Source organism: Phyllobates terribilis, unplaced genomic scaffold (genome assembly GCF_046119375.1).
Source record: "Phyllobates terribilis strain yellow unplaced genomic scaffold, ASM4611937v1 Scaffold_5__5_contigs__length_657084704, whole genome shotgun sequence".
Taxonomy (NCBI): Eukaryota; Metazoa; Chordata; class Amphibia; order Anura; family Dendrobatidae; genus Phyllobates; species Phyllobates terribilis.
In genome coordinates this window covers 539,368,779-539,385,359 of record NW_027362765.1, presented here as the reverse complement: position 1 = coordinate 539,385,359, position 16,581 = coordinate 539,368,779, and the positions used below count along the sequence as shown (strand labels likewise).

The 16,581-nt window shown below is 42.6% G+C and overlaps 1 protein-coding gene across 24 annotated transcripts in view; it reads left to right on the top strand.

The window, feature by feature from the left end:
• Positions 1 to 16,581, top strand: part of CAMK2G (calcium/calmodulin dependent protein kinase II gamma) — a 269,572-nt gene that overhangs the window by 133,307 nt on the left and 119,684 nt on the right. For all 24 annotated transcript variants that reach the window (XM_073685806.1, XM_073685802.1, XM_073685813.1 and 21 more), the window contains exon 3: positions 1,883 to 1,942. In XM_073685806.1, coding sequence (XP_073541907.1) covers positions 1,883 to 1,942 — 60 coding nt within the window. The remainder of the gene's footprint in view (positions 1 to 1,882; positions 1,943 to 16,581) is intronic.

Below are 16,581 nucleotides of genomic sequence, written 5' to 3'. Positions count from 1 at the left end.
ATTCATCTCAACTAGAAACCCTGATCCTTAGATCAGGAACAGAACAGACATTTATAGGACATTTCAGAACTTTCCCAAATTCTTCTAAAAACATTTACAGCACATCCTGCATTTTACTACTGTACCCAGTTTATTAATTTTATACCGACACCACCAAAATGGACACCGACTTCACAACTCCGAATCCACAGACCTGGTTTGTAGAAAAAAATTGCAGAGACCCCAAAAATGCACGAAATGTGAAACAAAAAATTACAACAAAAAACATTTAAAAATAATGTGAACATTCCCTAACATTGCAGTAGGCCAAATGCTCATTCATTCGCCAGCTGCCTCACCCACCTAACATGTTGCATGTTAGTTTTTATGGGTAAAAGACTGATGAGCAGTTGTCAAAACACTCTGGGATGGTATGGGTTAGGCCATACCATCTTATTTTTTTCTTGACCTCTGGGAATAACCAGGCTGCCCCCATAAATGGATTATGTACAGAGCCTGCTGATTGCAGTATTAGACTCAATTCTCCAGAACAATTAATAGTAATGTACTGTATTTGACAAGTTCTACTTTGTTGGCTTTGTGTTTGGTGAACATATTTTAGTCCACTTTGGAAAATATCACCATCTGCTTTATTTCTGAAAAAAAAATAGCACAATAGAAAAGCAAGATGTATCTGTGCTCCCCATCTGGTCACAGTTTTCAGCTTCTAGCATCTACTGCTGGTATCCGGTTTGGTTTGCCGGATGGGCCGATGTTGGCCGGATGATGGACGGCTCAGGGTTAGTAAGTGGTAGATGTTGGACAGTGAATGCATTACTAATTACGCTTTTTAGTCTTCTTTCCTCCCAGCTTACTTTGTCATGCCCCATTTGCGCCCATAAAGCATTATCAGTTTATACAAAAGTTAATCATTACTCAGATGAATGGCTTGTAAACCACTGTACCATAAAGCAAAGCACAGGTAACTCTCCGAACATGGCTTCATATACATGATTCAACGTAGCGTAACCTTTCATCAGATCAGTAATTTCCTTTGTAACACATTAATGAAGACTTTTGTTATGTATAAACGTATTTATCCTACACTTCAGCGGCAAATCACATTTCATTCTGGATGGCGCAGTTAAAACAGCAGTAGGTTCATTGTCCCCTTTCTCTAAGCTGCCTTGTGCTTAATTGTAGCTTGTAGCTGCTGGGATTGAAAAGATTATTCCTAGCAATTTTCTATGTTAACTAAGCTCTTACACTTAACAAACCTATACTTTTGAGCAGTGGCATGAATACAAATTACACGATTTCTTTTTCTTGTTTTGCGCTCTTTTAGATGTAGTTGCTGGTTCTGTGCTATAGTAAGATGATAGATTGTTAAATCAGTACTGTAGAAATAGTTGTTTGTTTTTTTGCCTATATAGTGCAACATAGACTAATAATAATAATAATTTATAGGCTCTTTTAGTTGATATGCCATGTTTGGGTTATCTGCCACCTTCATGCATACTTCCCCAGTTCTTCTGGGAGCCGAATCTCATGATGCTTCAGTTTCCAGTGTATCATGTACTGTCATATGCAGCTTCAGCCAATCTCCTCTGCTTGTAATAGGTTTCTCCCTGTCAGATCTTCAAAGCTGGATGAAGAGGAAAGCATTGGAGGCTCTGTGCACACTACCCACAGATAGATCTGATTAGCTCACACTATCAGACATTTTTGGGGTATCCAGTGGATGTGGCATAAATGTCCCCAAGTTGAGACTACCCCTTTGAAGTTGGAAGACTTGTCCTGCTACCAGATTATTATTTTTATATATATTTTTTTATGTATTTATTTAAAATATAAATGTTTTGACGTGAATGAGTCACCAACCTCTGTTTCCTTTTTTGATTAGACCACCAGAAGCTGGAGCGTGAGGCCCGCATTTGCCGACTTCTAAAACATCCCAATATTGGTAAGTTATAATCTTTTTACTTTTTTTCCAAGTTTGAAAAGACATACTCAAGTCCATAAAGTGCAATCTATACCACAAAATGTTGCTCCAGAGGAAGGCAAAAACCCTGTGAGCCAGATCCGATGCTAATTACCTCATACTAGTGGAATAATTCCATCTGGACTCCACATTTGGCAATCAGACAATTTCCCTTGATCAGCGTCCCATCACAGAACCTAATACCATAATTTGTAATTTTATATATCAAGAAAGACACCCAGGCCTTCCTTGCCGTTTTGCAGTGAATCACTCATTACAACATCATGTGGCAGGGACTTCCATAGTCTCACTGCTCTTACAGTAAAGAATCACTATCTTTTATATTCTTTATTTTATATATGCATTTATGTCTTCCATCGCTACAAACAAGCTGTGGGTAATGTGGATGACGAGCTGCTGGCTGACAAGCGCGTGACGTGTGATGAAGACGACTGATATTCTAATAAATTGCATGTGTTCCATCAGCTGTCGTATTGATTTGCCAGCTTGGAATACAGCCAGGGCTTTTCTGAAAACTGAAATAGATTTTTAATTAAATGTATGAGATAGTAAAAACGTAGAAGTTGTATAATTTATGCACCAGAGATTCCTGTCAAAGGGGAATATGACATATTACTCTGATGTAGCTACAGCTTCTGCCATTGATGTTATAAGATCTAGTAAGCGTTATATACCAGGAAAAAAAATAAGAATTACCGGAAACTCTGGAAATGAAGTTACATCAGATTGTATGCTTCTCGATAAATTGGGGGAATTTTTTTTAAATAAAAATCACCAGTCTGCTTTGTTCATGTTTAGATTGTGACTTGCTTTTAAAGGGAATCTGTCAGCAAGTTTTTGCAATGGAATATAAGAGCAGCATTGTGTAGGGGCAGAGAGCCTGATTCCAGCGATGTATCTCTTCCTGGACTGTTTGGTGTAGTTTTGATAGATCACTGCTACACCTCTACAGCACAGAAACAGGGATCAGAATTTTGAGCTGTGTATAACCCCGCCCGCACCACTGATTGGCATTTTGCCAAATATACAGTGTACACATGAAGCTGCCAATCAGTGGTGTGGGCGGGGTTTCACAGATTAGCTGGACTGCCTGGCACATGAGACCTAGAGCTCTAGTCATAATATTCTGCTGATAAAACACTGATTGTATTGACGCTACAACACACAGCCTAGTAAGTGACATATATCCCTGTAATCCGGTTCTCTTTCCTTATAGTATGCTGCTCTCAGATTAAATAGCAACAACCTGCTGACTGTTTAAAGAGAAACAGTAGCCAAGTTACTCTGCTGTATCTGACCGTTTTGACTGTCTTATTATAGGGTCTGTTGAGTATCGCCCAGGGGTTTGTCCTTTTGGCAGAAAAACATTGCCTGCACTCCAACCCGAGGCGCCGCCACAGATGTGAACACAGTCCTAATAGAAGAATTTTATTTTGTTATCTTTGGCTGTTAATGACTTACTTTTTCGGAGGTTTTTAGGAGAACATAGTCACAGCGTGGACTAAAGCATACATGCCTGCATAACCTGGTAGATTTGCCTTTTAGGACTGTGTGAAAGCTGGGCCCCCTCTGGGGCTGTAATGATGTTTATATAGGTTGTCGCTCCGTATTCTCAGGAACAAGTATAACGGAATAGAAGTTTGGCAGAAGGTGTAATTTTCCTGTTGTTGGAGGTGTGGAGGAATGTTCTGTAGCAGGAATAATATTCCTGTGCTAGTGGTAAGCACAGAGACAGCGTTGTGCAATGGTAGAATACTGCACCCGCAGGAGCTCAAGCCTTATCTGTACGGCTGGCTGCTCCGGGTGGGGAAGCAGACTGCGCTCACTGGCAGAGCACGAGCGAAGGCTTGAAGTGGCCTCAATTTGTTTGTATATTCGGCTATGAAATATGGATCATCTGGTAGGGACAGAAGGCATGTGGTATGCTAGCCTTGGCATGACATTTTTCAATCCTGTCCACGAGGGTGGGTAATATTTGTGGGATACTAATGCTTTCTGCCAAAATGTTTTCTATTGGCTTTCATGCTGATTGCTTGGATCGCAGACTCAGACGAGACAAGATGCTGTTATATTGCGAGTTTATCTTGCTGAGCATTGGCAACACTCTCAGAATGCTTTTAATCCCTTTAGAGATGACGCAGAGCTGGTTTCACAGGAAGACGGGACCCTTCAAGTTCCATTTATTTAATGCACCGAGAGTTTTATTGGTTAGTGTAGGGAGATGAATGGGAAGAATAGTTGGCTGGATGGAACGAGCTGTCCTAGGCTTCATGGTAGATTAAAAATTATAAATTTAATTTTAAGGGACACTACACAATATGTACATATAAAAAGCCTGGAATTGTGCTAAGAAATAATCCAGCCCAGGAAGCATGTCTTTAATTTGTGACCAGATTTCCTCAGCATCAGAAGCTTTTACTGGATAATTGTGCTACATGTACACTGCTCAAAAAATAAAGGGAACACTCAAATAACACATCCTAGATCTGAATGAATGAAATATTCTCATTGAATACTTTGTTCTGTACAAAGTTGAATGTGCAGACAACAAAATCACACAAAAATCATCAATGGAAATCAAATTTATTAATCAATAGAGGCCTGGATTTGGAGTCACCACCAAAATTAAAGTGGAAAAACCACACTACAGGCTGGTCGAACTTTGATGTAATGTCCTTAAAACAAGTCAAAATAAGGCTCAGTATTGTGTGTGGCCTCCACGTGCCTGTATGACCTCCCTACAATGCCTGGGCATGCTCCTGATGAGGTTGCGGATGGTCTCCTGTGGGATCTCCTCCCAGACCTGGACTAAAGCATCTGCCAACTCCTGGACAGTCTGTGGTGCAACGTGACATTGGTGGATGGAGCGAGACATGATGTCCCAGATGTGCTCAATCGGATTCAGGTATGGGGAACGGGCGGGCCAGTCCATAGCTTCAATGCCTTCATCTTGCAGGAACTGCTGACACACTCCAGCCACATGAGGTCTGGCATTGTCCTGCATTAGGAGGAACCCAGGGCCAACCGCACCAGCATATGGTCTCACAAGGGGTCTGAGGATCTCATCTCGGTACCTAATGGCAGTCAGGCTACCTCTGGTGAGCACATGGAGGGCTGTGCGACCCTCCAAAGAAATACCACCCCACACCATTACTGACCCACTGCCAAACCGGTCATGCTGAAGGATGTTGCAGGCAGCAGATCGTCTCCACGGCGTCTCCAGACTCTGTTACGTCTGTCACATGTGCTCAGTGTTAACCTGCTTTCATCTGTGAAGAGTACAGGGAGCCAGTGGCGACTTTGCCAATCCTGGTGTTCTGTGGCATTTCTTTGGAGGGCCGCACAGCCCTCCATGTGCTCACCAGAGGTAGCCTGACTGCCATTAGGTACCGAATGAGATCCTCAGACCCCTTGTGAGACCATATGCTGGTGCGGTTGGCCCTGGGTTCCTCCTAATGCAGGACAATGCCAGACCTCATGTGGCTGGAGTGTGTCAGCAGTTCCTGCAAGATGAAGGCATTGAAGCTATGGACTGGCCCGCCCGTTCCCCAGACCTGAATCCGATTGAGCACATCTGGGACATCATGTCTCGCTCCATCCACCAATGTCACGTTGCACCACAGACTGTCCAGGAGTTGGCTGATGCTTTAGTCCAGGTCTGGGAGGAGATCCCACAGGAGACCATCCGCAACCTCATCAGGATCATGCCCAGGTGTTGTAGGGAGGTCATACAGGCACGTGGAGGCCACACACAATACTGAGCCTCATTTTGACTTGTTTTAAGGACATTACATCAAAGTTGGATCAGCCTGTAGTGTTTTTTTCTACTTTAATTTTGGGGGTGACTCCAAATCCAGGCCTCCATTGGTTAATAAATTTGATTTCCAGTGATGATTATTGTGTGATTTTGTTGTCCGCACATTCAGCTTTGTACAGAACAAAGTATTCAATGAGAATATTTCATTCATTCAGATCTAGGATGTGTTATTTGAGTGTTCCCTTTATTTTTTTGAGCAGTGTATTTAAAGAAGCACTCCCAATCATTTGGTTTAATAACTAAACTTGTGTAGATACGTGTGTAATGTAGTGTAAGTGTGCTTATATACTCACTGATCACCGCCTTCCCCGCTTTCAAGCTCAACTCTGGTCCTCTTCTCACTCACATCACTTCTATGCTGACTCTCCAGATCACATTGCGCTCTGTGTCACTCTTAAATACAAGTCTTTGGGCCTCAGAACTCCATACACTTACATTGTGAAAGAGACTTTCAACTGACACACAGACCCCAGTGTGATCTGGCGAATCGCAATAGAAATCTCGTGAGTGTGAAGCGCATGGATCAGCCTGTGATTGCAGCCAATTATGTTTTTCTCTCAATTACTGCCATGTTTCATAGAAAATATAGTTTGAAAAGCCAGCCAGAGACTACAGGGAGAAACATGAGTATTCTGTATGTACATAGGCAGAGACCTATCACTGTACACACATGAGAGAGACCTGTCAATCAACTACAGCGGGATGCAAAGACACCAGCCTGGGGTCTCCGCGGACTGGTTAGGTCTCTCCTTATAGTACCCGCCTGGATCTTTAAACTTTGCTGTGGCGTTTAAGATAAACACATACCTGACAGAAAAAGCGCAGCCAGGCTTAGTCATGCTGCCCGTGTTCAAAGCGGCTTGAATATAATAACAGGTTAGGTCTCTTTTAAAGGGTTTGTGCAACTTCTTAAAGGAAAAAAAGAATCCCATCAATTGAGCTTAGATGATCTGGCCTCTGATGCTTTTTTGTTTACATATGATGCTCCCATTTTTTGGTTTCTGTTCTTACTGGACATGGTTCACAACCTCCTTCTTCATGTTCCAGACTTAAAAGGCCTTGCACTTGGAGGAGGCCGTGGAGAAGGGAAGCACCAAAGTGATTATCATTTCAAATGTTATAGAAATTCTTATAAGCTGACTTCTGAATAAATCCGAATTTCAAATAATTTGGAGTACCGTGATTTTCCTACTGCAGTCATGGCCAAAAGTTTTGAGACTGACACCAATTTTAGTTTTTACAGTTTGCTGCTTTAGTGTTTTTAGATCTTTTGGGAGAAACTGATTTTTAGGACGTTTAAATAAAACTAGATTTTAGACCAAACAACTAGGAGCAATTTGGTGATGAACCATGCTTTTTTCCAGCGTGGTGGAGACCATGTCACCAGGCAAAAGTAATAACTAAATGGCTTGGTGAAGAAAGCATTTAAATTTTGGGTCCATGGCCAGGAAACTCTCCATATCTTAATCCCATTGAGAACCTGTGGTCAAGCCACAAAAAGCAGATGGATAAATAAAAAAACAGAAATCTTGGTAAACTCCAAGCACTGAGTAGACAAGAATGGGTTGTCATCGCTCAGGATTTGGCGCAGAATCTGGTGTCCAGCTGCCGGGGTGAAGGGAAGAAGTCTTGAAAAATAAGGGGGTACATTGTAAATATTGAGTTTTTGCAGAAACTTGATGAATTTATCAATAAAAGTTTAAAAACACTAAAGCAGCAAATTCTGAGAACTAAAATTTGTCACACTCAAAATTTATGGCCACAACTGTATATACTAGATTCCAGATCCATATCTTCTCACCTAGCACTTTTTGGTCAGCAATTATGGCTCATAAGTGCTGACTAAAAAGTACTTTAAAGCATTATTTTACTTGCTGTCAGCAATTATGTGCTCACTTGGTGATGCCTGTAAGGACTCGTGCAGAAGAACATAGTTTCGGTTGGAGTGCAATTCGGCAAAACATCAGATCGCACTCACGCACTCAGGCCAGTGTTGTTCAATGCGGCAGTGCACATGTCCGAGGAAAGAAAAAAAGAAAAATTGCAGCATGCACAATTTGCCTCCGATAGTCTGATGGCACTCGCCCATTCAAGTTTATGGGTCAGTGATAAACATCGGACTGCACTCGGATGACTTCAAAGTATGGTCTGATTTTCACGGACAAACTGAATGGAGAAGATTAAGAAAGTGTGTTTTTTTTTTTTTTTTTACTCTGATCAAACTGTGATTGACATGGTCTGACCGTTTTTTCAGATGGATAAAATACGGTGGTCTGCACCTGCCCTTAGTATAATTTGTCAGTGCTGAGGTCACTTATTGGTTACAGCAGTCACTGGTACGTTATATTATAGCTGGCAACTGCAAAACGAAGATTGATGGAAGATGGCCGCATCGTCCTCCATTCAGAATAATGGTCCCCACATAGTCCTCCATATAGAATAATGGGCCCCACATAGTCCTCCATATAGAATAATAGGTCCCACATAGTCCTCCATACAGAATGGGCCCCACATAGTCCTCCATACAGTTTAATGGGCCCCACATAGTCTTCCATACAGTATAATGGGCCCCACATAGTCCTCCATACAGAATAATGGGCCCCACATAGTCCTCCATACAATATAATGGGCCCCACATAGTCCTCCATACAGTATAATGGGCCCCACATAGTCCTCCATACAGTATAATGGGCCCCACATAGTCCTCCATACAGTATAATGGGCCCCACATAGTCCTCCATACAGTATAATGGGCCCCACATAGTCCTCCATACAGTATAATGGGCCCCACATAGTCCTCCATACAGTATAATGGGCCCCACATAGTCCTCCATACAGTATAATGGGCCCCACATAGTCCTCCATACAGTAAAATGGGCCCCACATAGTCCTCCATACAGTATAATGGGCCCCACATAGTCCTCCATACAGTATAATAGGCCCCACATAGTCCTCCATACAGTATAATGGGCCCCACATAGTCCTCCATACAGTATAATGGGCCCCACATAGTCCTCTATACAGAATAATGGGCCCTACATAGTCCTCCATACAGAATAATGGGTCTCACGTGGTCCTCTATACTGAATAATGGGTTCCACATAGTCTTCCATACAGAATAATGGCACATAGGGGTGGAGGTTTTGGTATCAAGTGCCAAATAAAACCACCCTGCTGGCCAGATTTGGCCCACGGGCCAGAGTTTGACATGTGTTCTTTAGACGATTATCTGGACATGTTTGGAAACTCTGGATGTAAACCAGAATTGTGCCATTCAATCTTGAAGGTAAATATGGCAGCCACTATAGCTCCCACAAGAGTAGTTTTCCATCTCGCCTTATCTGCAAACTTGCATTAATGGTAACCATAATTGTCAACCAGCTTTCCTAGAAACTAATAGAACTAGGAAATGGATGAATATTTAATAACTTTAACGCAATAGAAGCTTCTTGAGTGTTAACTGCATACTGCTTATACTCCATCAGATGTGATACTTGCAACACATTTAAAGGAAACCTCTCTGCAGATTTTTTAGATCCCAAAGTAATGTCCTCCCAGTAAAGTAGCTATAATGATGATTGCTTCCATACCTTTATCTTACAAATCCATGTCTCCTTTGTCTTGTAATCCATTGATAAATTCTTATGTGAATGAGATTGCAAGTGCAGGAGTTTGGTCTGCACTTACAGCTCTCCAGTAGTGATGAGTGAGCATGCTCGTTACTCGAGATTTACAAGCATGCTCTGGTGTTTTCTGAGTATCTTCGGCATGCTCGAATGTTATGTTTGAGCCACTGTGTGTGCATGATTTGCAACTGTTTGACAGCTTTAATACATGTAAGGAATGCCTGTTTGTCAAACAGTCTCAAATCATTCACACAGAGTGGCTCAAACATAACCTTCGAGAACGCCGAAGATACTCGGTGAGCACCCGAGCATGCTCGCTAAAAGGGTTAACAGAACACGCTCGCTCATCACTACTCTTCAGCTTCTCTGGCCTCTTTCTCCTCCCAGCACCTGCCTTCTACCAGTGATTGGCAGATCACTCTTCCCTATGATCTGCTTTTCTGTCCGACAGCTCATGCAAGCGCTGTCATTCTTCGGGTGGCACATGTGCAGTAACGTCCTGTTGACGTTGCGAGGTCCGGAATATCCATCTGCTCATGCGCTGCCCCCAGTAATGAAGGGGCCTGCGCAACACGTCAGTCTCTGCAGCTTGCTTCCCTGCCTGATAATTTGTGCAGGAGCCATTATTCCTGGGGACGGCGCATGCGCAGATGGATAGTCCGGCTCTCTGCATCATCTTCAGGACGTTACTGCACATGCGCTGCCCCTTGGAATGACGTTACAAGATGTAGGCTGGCGGAGCAGGTAATAGAGAAGAGTAGCCTGTCAATCACTGGCAGGAGACAGGTGCCCAAAGTAGGAAGAGGCAGAAGAAGCTGGAGAGGTGTAAGTGCAGACCAAGCCCCTGTACTTGCAAGCTCAACTGCATAACAATTCTCCTATGGATTACAAGACCACAAAGACATGGAATTTTAATATAAAGGTATTAAAGTAATCACCATTACAGGTACTTTAATGTGATAGCATTACTTTGGGGTCTGAAAACCTGCTGACAAGTTCCCTTTAAATAGCATTGTGTTCGTTAATTGTAATATCGAACAAGCCAGGGATTGCCATCATTACTAAGGAAACCTTTTTATTTTACTTCTCTGCATCCTCCACATACGTGGCGCATGTTGATTGGCTCAGACAGCTATCAGAATGATACCTACATATTTTTTGCACTCCGCTGTCAAAACAGTTATTACGGATGTCACATTAATACTCTGTGCAACAGACAGCTTAATTCACATTCTGGAGTAAAACACACGCCTTTGTCTTGGGTTCTGTATGTCAGTGTAATTACTTGAAACAGTCTCCATATTTCCTGTCTCCTTCACAGAGAGGATTGTCCTTCTACAATATTTAAGCTGATTTTGGTGTAGCAGGTCGTTCATGAGACATGCCATTTATTGGATATAATGTTACACATCTGGATCTTTAAAGAAGCCCTCCCATCCCATTTTATCCTTTTAATATATTGCAATCATCATATGTTATATAGCACTGTGTACTTACAATTGCTCATTTTGCCTTTCTACCAAGTTAATTCTTCAATTTTCCATTATGTCTGACATCATGTGATTAACAGCTGACTAGCTGAAACCTTCTAAGCTCTATGTGGAAACAGTAGGTCAATTTTCCCTGTATGACTCATGGGTTACTGCAAAAGTCAATGGCAGGGGCAGGAGCAGAGCGGCTGCGTCGGGTTGAAGAGAGGAATGATTTCTGCAGGGACAAGAGACTTTCTGTTTCTACATAGAGCGGAGAAGAATTATCTGGGTAGAAAGGCAAAATGAGCAATTGTAAGTACACAGTGCTGTATAATATGATTGCAATATTAAGAAGATGATAACTTTGATCGGAGTGCTTCTTTAAATGGAATGTGTCATCTGAAAATTACCTTTTGTTTATATCCGGTATTTTATGATAAATTTATTTTTAAACATAGTTGACAATGTCTTATTCAGAATTTAAAGAAAAGAAAGCAAATTTCTGAAATCTTGTAATTTTCACACTGGCCACTTGATCTAATACTAGACTTACACTTTCTGTTCTTTACAGAAGACTTTTCATCAGTCACATTATCATTAGAGGCAGGATTACAATGAAAGGTAACACCTCTATATCTAATAGACCATGCTGGACCCTCATTCACAAAAGGTGACAACAGAGCTCACCACCAAGCTTTCTTCCTACACCAGTGTTCCCCCAACTCCGGTCTTCAAGAGCCACCAACAGGTCATGTTTTCAGGATTTCCTTAGTATTGTACAGGTGATGGAATTATTGCCTGTGCAGATGATAAATTTTCACCTGTGCTATACTAGGGAAATTCTGAAAACATGGCCTGTTGGTGGCTCTTGAAGACCGGAGTTGTGGAACACTGGCCTACACAATGACATTGGCTCCGCTCGGAACACGAGCAAAAGAAATCCTTAAACTTCACGTGCATAGGGTCAGAGGCAGTCTATTGCTTCTCATGCGGTTGCTGAAAATAACGGGATATAAACTTGATATTAGGCCAACTGGCCAGGGTCAAAATTGCAAATCTTTTGAATATTTTTAATATAGCTCATTTATTTTAAAAATGTGAAAAAATCAACAAAAATTTTAAAAAATTATTTTAACACAAAAGACTGATTTTAAACAATAGGTCATTTTGCAAGGACACAATGCATTTCCGTGATAGATAGATAAAAGGTACCTTTTATGAGATGATCTGTTTCCCTACCACACTGATTCCATTCTGCTTCTTCATTTCCTTTACACATTAGGATGCATCACCCACAGGGACATATTCACAAGGTGGTGTCATTTTATTGTGAGGATGAAGAAGAGGACTGGCTGTATATGTAATATTGAAGATGCATTTATTTGGCCACTAATTTCCTTTTCTCAGCCAGGCTGTCTGTGGTCAGCCATTCCAATGGAAATAAAAACAGCGAGCGTGTATGTTCTGCTTTTTCTAGTACATCCACTCTGAGGGAAAAACTTTTATCTTGATAACTGTGTGGGTTGCAAAGGAGTTTTCCAGGAGTTTTATATGAAATGTCGTGGACTGTAACTTGCGGAATCCTAACATTGTGTAATGTAGTCAACTGTTAAGATTCCGCTGTTTCTACGAAGCTGGCGCTCATCACGTGACCGCTCTCATGTGATCTGTATATTTGATATCATGTGCAGAGCGCTTTCTCTTTCACTAAAGATTTTTCTGTATTTTCATGACTTTGAAAATTGTACATTCACACTGAAGGCATCAAAACTATGAATTAACACATGTGGAATTATATACTTAACAAAAAAGTGTGAAACAACTGAAAATATGTCTTATATTCTAGGTTCTTCAAAGTAGCCACCTTTTGCTTTGATTGCTTTGCACACTCTTGGCATTCTCTTGATGAGCTTCAAGAGGTAGTCACCGGAAATGGTTTTCACTTCACAGGTGTGCCCTGTCAGGTTTAATAAATGGGATTTCTTGCCTTATAAATGGGGTTGGGACCATCAGTTGTGTTGTGCAGAAGTCTGGTGGATACACAGCTGATAGTCCTACTGAATAGACTGTTAGAATTTGTATTATGGCAAGAAAAAAGCAGCTAAGTAAAGAAAAACGAGTGGCCATCATTACTTTAAGAAATGAAGGTCAGTCAGTCCGAAAAATTGGGAAAACTTTGAAAGTGTCCCCAAGCGCAGTTGCAAAAACCATCAAGCACTACAAAGAAACTGGCTCACATGAGGACTGCCCCAGGAAAGGAAGACCAAGAGTCACTTCTGCTTCTGAGGATAAGTTTATCCGAGTAACCAGCCTCAGAAATCGCAGGTTAACAGCAGCTCAGATTAGAGACCAGGTCAATGCCACACAGAGTTCTAGCAGCAGACACATCTCTTCAACAACGGTTAAGAGGAGACTTTGTGCAGCAAGCCTTCATGGTAAAATAGCTGCTAGGAAACCACTGATAAGGACAGGCAACAAGCAGAAGAGACTTGTTTGGGCTAAAGAACACAAGGAATTGACATTAGACCAGTGGAAATCTGTGCTTTGGTCTAATGAGTCCAAATTTGAGATCTTTGGTTCCAACCACTGTGTCTTTGTGCGATGCAGAAAAGGTGAACTGATGGACTCTACATGCCTGGTTCCCACCGTGAAGCATGGAGGAGGAGGTGTGATGGTGTGGGGGTGCTTTGCTGGTGACACTGTTGGGGATTTATTCAAAATTGAAGGCATACTGAACCAGCATGGCTACCACAGCATCTTGCAGTGGCATGCTATTCCATCCGGTTTGCGTTTAGTTGGACCATCATTTATTTTTCAACAGGACAATGACCCCAAACACACCTCCAGGCTGTGTAAGGGCTATTTGACCAAGAAGGCGAGTCATGGGATGCTACGCCAGATGACTTGGCCTCCACAGTCACCAGACCTGAACCCAATCGAGATGGTTTGGGGTGAGCTGGACCGCAGAGTGAAGGCAAAAGGGCCAACAAGTGCTAATGTCCTTAAAATAAATCAAAATGAGGCTCAGTATTGTGTGTGGCCTCCACGTGTCTGTATGACCTCCCTACAACGCCTGGGCATGCTCCTGATGAGGTTGCGGATGGTCTCCTGGGGGATCTCCTCCCAGACCTGGACTAAAGCATCCGCCAACTCCTGGACAGTCTGTGGTGCAACGTGACGTTGGTGGATGGAGTGAGACAAGATGTCCCAGATGTGCTCAATCGGATTCAGGTCTGGGGAACGGGCGGACCAGTCCATAGCTTCAATGCCTTCATCTTGCAGGAACTGCTGACACACTCCAGCCACATGAAGTCTGGCATTGTCCTGCATTAGGAGGATCCCAGGGCCAACCGCACTAGCATATGGTCTCACAAGGGGTCTGAGGATCTCATCTTGGTACCTAATGGCAGTCAGGCTACCTCTGGTGAGCACCTGGAGGGCTGTGCGGCCCTCCAAAGAAATGGTACCCCACACCATTACTGACCCACTGCCAAACCGGTCATGCTGAAGGATGTTGCAGGCAGCAGATCGCTCTCCACGGCGTCTCCAGACTCTGTTACGTCTGTCACATGTGCTCAGTGTGAACCTGCTTTCATCTGTGAAGAGCACAGGGCGCCAGTGGCGACTTTGCCTATCCTGGTGTTCTGTGGCAAATGCCAAGTGTCCTACACGGTGTTGGGCTGTGAGCACAACCCCCATCTGTGGGCGTCGGGCCATCATACCACCCTCATGGAGTCTCTTTCTATCTGTTTGTGCAGACACATGCATATTTGTGGCCTGCAGGAGGTCATTTTGCAGGGCTCTGGCAGTGCTCTTCCTGTTCCTCATTGCTCAAAGGCGGAGGTAGTGGTCCTGCTGCTGAGTTGTTGCCCTCCTACGGCCCCCTCCACATCTCCTGGTGTACTGGCCTGTCTCCTGGTAGCGCCTCCAGCCTCTGGACACTACGCTGACAGACACAGCAAACCTTCTTGCCACAGCTCTTATTGATGTGCCATCCTGGATGAGCTGCACTACCTGAGCAACTTCTGTGGGTTGTACAGTCCGTCTCATGCTACCATGAGTGTGAAAGCACAACCAACATTCAAAAATGACCAAAACATCAGCCATAAAGCATTGGTACTGAGATGTGGTCTGTGGTCCCCTCCTGCTGAACCACTCCTTTTATTGAGGGTGTCTTGATAATTGCCAATAATTTCCATCTATTGTCTATTAGGGTTGAGCGAGTATGTTCTGTCCGAGTATGCTCGGGCCGAGCTCCGAGTATTTATAGCTGCTCGGTGATATGGTTAAATTTCTCCCATGCGCATGATTTGCAACTGTTTGACAGCTTTATTACATGTGAGGAATGTGTAAGAAATAGACATTCCTCACATGTAATAAAGCTGTCAAACAGTTGCAAATCATGCACACGGGAGCGATTTAACCTCATCACCGAGCAGCTGTAAATACTCGGAGCTCGGCCCGAGCATACTCGGCGAAAGGGTTAATAGAACATACTCTCTCAACACTATTGTCTATTCCATTTGCACAACAGCATGTGAAATTGATTGTCAATCAGTGTTGCTTCCTATGTGGACAGTTTGATTTCACAGAAGTTTGATTTACTTGGAGTTATATTCTGTTGTTTAAGTGTTCCCTTTATTTTTCTGAGCAGTGTATTATGACTTGAAGAGCATCTGTCGCTTGCTCAAACAAATTTAGATAAATATCTTGTAAAAATGCCTGAGCTCACCTGATTCTGCCGCTCTTTTCCGTTTTGCTCTGCTTTACTCCGTTGTAGAGATATTCACTTTTGTTTCTTCTGGCGTGCCGCATATGAAATCTCTGCTTGCAGTCCTACTGGGCTTCTCTTCAGAGTCTTCTCTGGGGGTGGGAGCTATCACCCATCCCTCTTAGACATTGCCATTCACAGCTCACCAGCATCTAATAGACTGCTAGGTCAGCTACCGAGTTGTGTTTGGCAGGGACTGGGAGAGGTGAAAGTACATGTCCCCAGAGAAAGAAGACTCTGAAGAAATGCCTAATTGGATGGCAATGCAGAGATTTCACATGCTGCACTTCAGAAGAAACAATTGTGAATATCTTTGCATTGGAGTGACGCAGCTCAAAACAGAAAAGAACAGCAGAATCAGGGATTTTTACGTTATAATTAACTAATTTTGTCTGAGCAAGTGACATGTCCTCTTTGGCCTAAAATTGATTCTTATCTTGCACATTGTGTCTGAATAGCAATTTGCTATCATGGGATGATTTTCACGTTAATGATACAGAGTAAGAAAAATGGCAAGACTTTTTTTTTAAATTTCCATCATATCAAGTAGTGAGAAAACAGAACAATGGATTTGGTGCCTTATTATCCATGTGACTCATACTCTGTCTTGTCGGACACGGCACACTTTCCTTATGGTGTATGATCTCTTGCGTTTTTGGCAGTAAGCACAGATGAGTAATGTTTGTATATTTCACAATTGGATATCAACTGAGATGAATGCTATTTTTTTCATTGGAGTGGAGTATAACAAACCTAAGCTGGAAACAGCATGTTTGATCTTTACATAGATTTGTATTTTTTCATTTCAAAGCAACTTTCATCATCAAAGAGCTATTTCATTTAATTAAACTGGGGAGCACTTTGCAGATAAAGAAAGTTTATTAGGCTGTGTGCCCACGTAGCATTTTTCAAGC